Raw genomic sequence first — 8,007 nt, forward strand, 5'->3', positions numbered from 1 at the left:
GGAGCACGGTATATATAGCCGCGACCAGACCAGAAAAACGGAAGGTCAGACAGCTTCAATGCGGCACAACGGCCGGAGTAGGTTTCTCGGGATGGCGCGTCCGCATTGACACATGTGATCGCGTCGGTTAGCGACACCCTCCTATTCAATCACATCTTGCAACATCAATGTCAGCCGCTCTGGGCCGGCATGAATGCGGCAGGGAAGCAACGCGTCCGTTGGAGGGAAAGCACGAGAGAGTCAGGAGAGAGATATGGGTTCGTCCGGGGGTGTCGGACGCGTCCGTGGTAGTAGTTGGGGCGCCCGCAGAGCCCCTCGGTTTTGCGGAGAAAAGGATGTTCGGACTGCTTAGGATGGCAAAACACGTCCGGACCGTGCGGCCCGGACGAATGTGGGTGTTTGAGGGTCAACGTTGGTGATGCCCTTACGTAACAAGTGTTCTGCAAACTGGAATCTCGTTGTCGTTACCGCTCTTAGCCAAATGAGCTTGAATATCTCGGTCCGCTCCCGTGCTTGAAATCTAGTGGAGAGAGAGTGATAGGGGGAGAAACACGACATCGTGCTCAAGCGTAGACCAAACCAGTCTGCTTCCTCTTTCATTAGATCTGGGCGGGCAACTGGGATCGGTTTGAGAGGGGGTCAATTTGTTAGAGGTCATAGCGAACTAGTGACCGTGCAGCGATTCGTGATGCTTGATTCGTGGAGGCATGAGTGGGGAAAAGATCAATCGATGGGACAAGCGGTTGACCAAGCATCGGAAAAGAAGGCCAAACGAGAGAGGAAGAAAAAAAACCACGAATGATCAGCCGGAATAGAAAAAAAATAGTACAGTAGCCCCCGTTCCACGCACGTCATAGACAGTCGGATCATCGGATGTTGGTCGGCTGGGATCGAGTCACCAGCCCTTGAGGATCCGTGGGAGCGTTCATTGATCCATGGGACATGTAATTGAAAGCGTTGAAGAAAACGAGAGGAACAGATTAAATGACACCACCACCACTCAACAACCTAGCAATCAGCCCAAGACAAAAGAAAAAACTGGTACTAGCACTACTAGCTGCAGCCACGGGCACGCACGTCGCAGCCGTCGGATCGTGGGGTGTTGGGCGGCTGGGATGGATTCGTAGGCCCTTGATCCGTGAGAGGGTTGTATCAACCAATCAAAAAGACATGGATCCGTGGGTAAGCGTGGGATTGGCCAAGCAAAGCGCACCGCAAAAGAGAGAGAGGGGGAGAGGAGCAGACGAGACGAGAGGAAAGGGAAAAAACCACCAAACAAATCCCCCGCGGCCGCCGCTTCCCCATCCCAAGTTCCCAACCCACGCCATTCCACCTCCACCTCCACCTCCACCTCGAAGCGCCGCCGCCAACCACCACATCCCCGGTTTCCACCGGAGTCCCTCCTCTCCAGCTGTTGGTCAACCACCCTACCCCGTCTCGCGGATCCTCTCCATCGCCGCTGGTGGTGGTTGCGGATCGAGCTCCGGGGCCAAATCCACCATCCACGGCGACGGCCTCCCCGTTCTACTTCCCGTCCGGCGCTGTCCCCGACGAGCCCACTTTTTCCTAATGGTGGACGGCGTGCCTCTCAATGGACGCCTGCTGCTCACGCGGAGGATTCGTCTCCTCCTCCACGACGGCTGCTTATCCTTCCCTCCATCGCGGCCGCTGCACATGGTGAGTTTCAGTTTCCCTCTCTCCCATTCCCCCACATCTAAATCTGGAGCACGCACGAGTTGCATCTGTACCCATAGGATTCACATCACTTCACTGCCTGCTTGTTTGTTTGGTCGTTCAATCTGTATGTGCGTGCGTCCTCAAAATCCAATCTGGCTGGATGTTCAATCCGCACCATTTTTTTTTGCTTTAGTTTCTTTTCACATCTTCCTGACTCTGCCTGCGTGTTTCATTTATGAAATGAAATGAAATGAAATTTCTACAGAGAGGCTTAATTGGCATATACACACTCCAGTCTGTTCTGTTGTTAGTCTGTCAGTGCCACACAGAGTGCATGCATCAACAGGACACAGATTTGAGGTTACTGCTTCAGCAAAACCTATGTGATTGTGGATCAAACTCAGGATCCAGTACTTGTTCATTCATTCCTATCTAGTTGGATTCTATGGTAACCTAGCTATTGTGGCAGTAAAGTTGGATTCTGTACAAGTGCATAATATATAACCGATTGGTTATTGGTAATTACGACGGTAAATACAAATGTACTCCCTCTGTACACAAATGTAAGACGTTTTGGATCACTACTTTCGAGTGATCTAAAATGTCTCGTATTTATTTACCGAGGGAGTAGTTTCTAGTAGGACAACTGAAATCAAACTGGAAATAGTATGTACACTTATTACGCGAAACCCTGCACAAGACGTGTGGCGTTTGATGAAGAACATCCATCAGAAATACTAATAGTTGGAGTAGTAATTCTTTCATATAGCCATGAAAGTAGCAAATTGTACTCGAGTCGTTTAGTTTGCTTGCTACAAAGTACCATGTTTTAGTTTTCGCTTGAACTCGCTTGCTTGCTGCACCACATATATAAAACTGAAAACTTTCTTCTCTGCAGAGAGTAGACATGATGTCCTGCATTCGCTTGCTAGAGCACATCCATCACAATAATTTATTAGCTGTGAGAAAAAACTGAATCTTTCTTCATGGTTATTGCTTCTCTCTCTGTCTCTTTGCTTAATTATGGTCTAATTTGTGATTACTACAGATGGAAGATCGCAGATGAAGAAGAAACCCCAAGCAAATTGGATGGCCCTGATGCCAAGTAACAAAAGCGTAACCTTCTTCTAACCTCACCTTCTTACTACAGATTCAAGATCTTAGATAACTACTATGCATTACTCTCCAATATATGGAGCATCAGATGTGAAAATTGTCTTGAAGGAATTGAAACGCAAGCTGAACCCATAATAAATCTTGAAATCCTCAAGAGGAAAGCTTAACTATCTCCCTTTGTACAGTAGAAGCGTTATCTCTGTTTTGACAACAAGATTAATCAAAATGGTGTCTTTCACTTCTATTGCTAATAACATGCCTCAACTTTATGAATACGCATCCCCCTCCGCTTTTAATTTTCCCTCTTCATGTTTGATTTGAGATTCTACTAATTAGGCTTGTTTGTCTATTCCTTTAACAGAATAATGTATTTAGTAGTTTTGTGCTTACCTTGTTCAGGTTCGTCGTAAGCTCCATGTGCAGCTACTAGCTATGACAACCCTCTCGTCTCCACCGTCATCGGCAACAACATGGTTCGCCCTCGAGTACAAACGTTGAAAGGTATACCCTCTGCTCTCCCCTTTGCTCTGGGCACATGGTCATCGGGCCACGGTATAGCTCTAGGTCATGGCCTTCGTGCATGGCCTAATTAGATTTTCGGTTTGGCCTTGATGGCCCCAATTGGTCTTGGTAATGCTTGCTGTTAACTAGTTAAATGACTCTGTAATCGTCTGGACCTGTTCTAGCTAGGTAAACTGACATGTGTACTTATCAAGCAAATCACTTGGCACATTACTTTAGGAGCAGATTTCTCATTATTCATAGCAAGAGGAAACCTCAACTTGTCCGTTCAATCTGTATATGCAGGCCCAGAATTGAATTTGGTTGGATGCTCAATCCACACCATTTTTTGCTTCAATTTCTTTCTACTGCATGTATCAATATCTTCTTAACTTTGTTTGTTTAATTTATGAAATGAAATTTGTAGAGAGAGGCTTGATATATACAGCAGCAGATTGTACGTCAGTCTGTTAGTTTGGTTGCTAACAAGTACACTCTTTACGTTTTTACCTAAACTCGCTTGCTTACTGCACCACATATATTAAACTGAAACTTTCTTCTCTGCAAAGAGTAGAGTAGAGGTCCTGAATTCGCTTTCTTGAGCGCATCTATGACAATTATTTGATTAGATGTGAAAATTGCCGTGACTTAATCGATCGAAATGCAAGCAGAACCCAGAATAAATCTTGAAATCCTCAAGAGGAGAGCTATAAGATATTCCTATGTCCGTGCAAAAGGGGTATTAGACCGACATTCTTATGTGTAGGAGGATGTTCTGTTATGGGAGACACTTACTTGTCTTCCTTTTCATGGCAAAGCTAGTTAGTTGTCGCCTTCCTATAGTCTGCATTCTTGTACAGTAGAGGGTTATCCCTGTTTTGACAACAAGGTTGATCGAAATGGTGCCTTTCACTTCTATTGCAAAATTAAAATGCCCCTTCTTTCTGAATATGCATCTGCCTTTGCTTTTAATTTTGCCTCTTCATGTTTCATTTGGGATTTTACTAATTAGGCTTATTTGTCTATCAGTGCCAGCCCCGCACCCTTGGCTTTGTTTATCACAAAAGGCGGCTGATCAGAAGCCAAAGGTGGAACAATGGATGCCACATATGGTTGGATCAAGCTACAGCTGGCAGACACCACCTAAAGATCAAGAGTTGACCATTCATAAGGTCAATAAACAAGTGCCGCTGTCTCCTCTCCCCTCTCACCCATGCCACCTCCACCTCCACCTTCAAGGGCGGCAGCCAACCACCACATCTCCGGCCACCGGAGTCTCAACCCCCCTCTCCAGCTGCTCCCAGTCTCGCGTATCATGTCCATCTCCGCTCGCTGGTGGTTGCAGGTCGAGCTCCGTGGCCAACTCCTCCATCGACGGTGATGGCGCTATCCCCGACGCGATTCCTTCCAAACCATCCCCGACGAGCCCACTTTCCTGATGGTGGACGCATGCCTCTCAACTCAATGGACGGCTGCTTCTAATATGGATGGATGACTCCTCCTCACGCGGCGGATTCGTCTCCTCTGCTCCTAGCGGCTCCTGCACATGGTGAGCTTCAGTTTTCCTCTCTCCCACTGCACCCCCACAACTAAATCTAGTCCCTTCTCTTCTGGAGCACGCACGACTTGCTTTTGTATGCACAGGATACAAGTCACTTCACTGCTTGCTTTTTTGTATGCACAGGATACAAGTCACTTCAGCAAAATGAAATAAATTTGGGCACTGGAAACCAGCTGCTTCTCACTCAGCGCATTCGTCTCCTTGTCCCCTCCTAGCGGCTGGTGAGCTTTAACCCCCCCTTTCTCTCTTCTCTTGTTATCTTCTGGAACACGCACGACTTGCATTTGTACCCACAGGATACACATCACTTCACCGTTGGTTTGTTTGTTTGGTCGTTCAAACTGTATGTGCATGCCCAGAATTAAATCTGGTTCGACGTTCAATCCGCACCATTTTCTGCTTCAAATTATTTCTACATCTTCATAATCACACAGAGTGCATGAACAAGACACTAGTGCCAGAACAGGACATAGATTTAGGTTAATGATTTAGCATAATGAAAAGAAATTGGACACCGGTATCCGGCTTTTCAAATCTATACCCTTTTGTTCTTCACAGAATGTGTTTCTCACCCCTATGAGATTGTGGATCAAACTCAGGATCTAGTACTAGTTCATTCCTATCAAGTTGAATTCTATGGTAATTAATGTATTCTACTAGTGAAGTTGAATTCTGTCCAATGGTATATATATATAACCTATTGGTTATTGGTAAGACGGTAAATACAAATGTAGTTTATAGTGGGACAACTGAAATGAAATTGGAAATAGTAAGTACAATTATTAAGCGAAAACTTGTACAAAATGTGTTGCATTTCATGAAGAACATCCAGCAGAATTAATACTTGGAGCAGTTCTTTGATATGGCCACGGAAGTAGCAAATTGTATGTCTGTCTGTCAGTTTGCTTGTACCAAGTACCCTCTATTCGTTTTCACCTGAACTCGCTTGCTTTCTGCGCCACATATATAAAACTGAAACTTCCTTTTCTGCAGAGAGTAGACAAGAGGTTTTGATCTTGCTATAGCACATCTATCACAATAATTGATTAGCTGTGAGAAAAATGAATCTTTATTCCTGGTTATTGCCTCTCTCTCTCTCTCTCTCTCTCTCTCTCTCTCTCTCTCTCTCTCTCTCTCTTTGCTTATGGTCTAATTTGTGACTACTACAGATGGAAGGTCGCAGATGAAGAAGTAACCCCAAGCAAATTGGAAGGCCCTGATGCCAAGTAACAAAAGCGTAATCTTCTTCTAACCTCACCTTCTTACTACAGATTCAAGTTGTTAGATAACTACTATGAATTGATGTCGTATATATGGAGCATTAGATGTGAAAATTGCCTTAGGGGAGTCGAAACGAAAGCTGAACCTAAAATATATCTTGAAATCCTCAAAAGGAAAGCGTAATTATCTATGTTTGTACAGTAGAGCATTGGGGTTCAGTTTTTTTACATGCAAATGCGAGACATGGCATCGTTTTGCAACTGCCACTTTGATAGATATCCATACCTATGTACTTGGTGGTTTTCATGGCCTTGCTTGCTATTACATGGTTTTCCTTTGGGTAATCAGTATATATATGCACGTGGTGGTTAATTTGGCACCAAGAATTCTCTTGTTCTTGTTCTGATTTCCTTGCTGTCAAACTCATCATCTTCGAGACTTCATTTATTTATTTTTGGACATCTCCCAGACCTCAAGATAATTACAATACGTTCTCCGTTCTTAAAACTGAATGTGTGACCTCTCAGGATTTGAGACCAGTGACGACTATGGTGAGCTCAGCCTTCCTTTGATCCACATCCTCTCCTCTATCTCCTCTATCAGACCAGATCCCATTTAATTTATTTTTCTGTTTGACTTGGCGCAGCAGCAGGTGCCTGACTCCATGGACGACCAGGACCTGAGTTGATGAGGATGACATTGTCGATTCCGATCCAGACCGCCACACATGGAGGTCGGTCTGTTTTTTTCGCTGCTCTGCTCTAGCCTGCCTGCCTAGTTTCTATTCTGCTTGGTTGTGAAACCAAACTAGGAGTAGCAACATTCTGCTAGATTTTGTGACTAGAGCATGATAAATAGTAGCCCTCATTTAAACCTGGATCTAGCTGGTTTTTCTTTGCCAATCTATGCAAATAATCTGCTACTTGATTCGAGGTTGCCAGGATTAGCTCGGTTTCTGTACAAACCCAGGCACATGTTAACTGCACCAACACTACTAGTTAAGTAACATACCTGACCTAAATAAGCCCGGTCATGTAGAAAACCCAGGAAAATCAAACAGAATTTAGCTATTTATTACCAGTACGACCAACTATTTGCATGGGTGCGCCTGTGGTAGCTACTAAGCACCAAGTGTAATGTTTAACATAATAATCACCCAAATTTCTCTATTGCTACATCAAGATAGTAAATCTATGAGCAAATTGTATGTCAGTCTGTTAGCTTGCTTGCTACCAAGTACTCTCTGTTCGTTTTCGCCTGAACTCGCTTGCTTGCTAGATTTTCTTATATAAAAAAACTTGTTTCTCTGAAGAGAGTAGAGGATAGATCCTGAATTTGCTTGCTAGAGCGCATCTATCACAATAATTGATTAGGTGTGAGAAAAACTGAAACTTTCTTCATGGTTATTGCTTCTCTCTCTGTTTCTTCACTTACGGTTTGATTTGTGATTACTAGAAGGCACCAGGTGAAACAACCACAAGCAGGGGATGGAAGGTCGCAGATGGAGAAGAAACCCCAAGCAAATTGGGAGGCCCTGATGCCAAGTAACAAAAGGGTAATCTTCTAACCTCACCTTCTTATACAGATTCAAGTTGTTAGATAACTACTATGCATTTCTGTCGTATATATGGAGCATCAGATGTGAAATTGCTTTGACGGAATTGAAACAAAAGCTGAACCTATAATATATCTTTAAATCCTCAAGAGGAAAGTTGTGAAAATTGCATTGATGGAATTGTAACAAAAGCTGAATCTTTAATATATCTTGAAATCCTCAAGAGGAAAGCGTAATTATCTCTGTTTGTGTAGTACAACGTTATCTCTGTTTGGACAGAAGGATTAATCAAAATGGTGCCTTTCACTTCTATTGCTAATTAAAATGCCTCAATTTTCTGTATGCATCTTCCTTTGCCTTTAATTTCCCTCTCATG

At 44.1% G+C, this 8,007-nt stretch overlaps 2 protein-coding genes across 3 annotated transcripts in view; both read left to right on the forward strand.

The window, feature by feature from the left end:
- The first annotated feature begins 1,170 nt into the window (after nt 1-1,170).
- LOC119279172 lies at nt 1,171-2,743 on the forward strand. The gene is made up of 3 exons (XM_037560526.1): nt 1,171-1,677; nt 2,576-2,638; nt 2,726-2,743. The coding sequence occupies exons 1-3, from the start codon at nt 1,171-1,173 to the stop codon at nt 2,741-2,743; spliced, it is 588 nt and encodes a 195-aa protein (XP_037416423.1).
- A 1,669-nt stretch (nt 2,744-4,412) lies between these two features.
- Nucleotides 4,413-8,007, forward strand: part of LOC119274547 — an 8,926-nt gene continuing 5,331 nt past the window's right edge. The window contains exons 1-3 of one of the 2 annotated variants that reach the window (XR_005135207.1): nt 4,413-4,466; nt 4,640-4,843; nt 4,979-5,076. The gene's annotated coding sequence lies outside the window, so the exon portion shown is untranslated. Of the gene's footprint in view, nt 4,844-4,978; nt 5,077-8,007 lie in introns of both variants that reach the window. The other variant, XR_005135206.1, reaches the window with a different exon arrangement.

The sequence above is a fragment of the Triticum dicoccoides genome, chromosome 3B, assembly GCF_002162155.2.
Source record: "Triticum dicoccoides isolate Atlit2015 ecotype Zavitan chromosome 3B, WEW_v2.0, whole genome shotgun sequence".
In the NCBI taxonomy this organism is placed as follows: Eukaryota; Viridiplantae; Streptophyta; class Magnoliopsida; order Poales; family Poaceae; genus Triticum; species Triticum dicoccoides.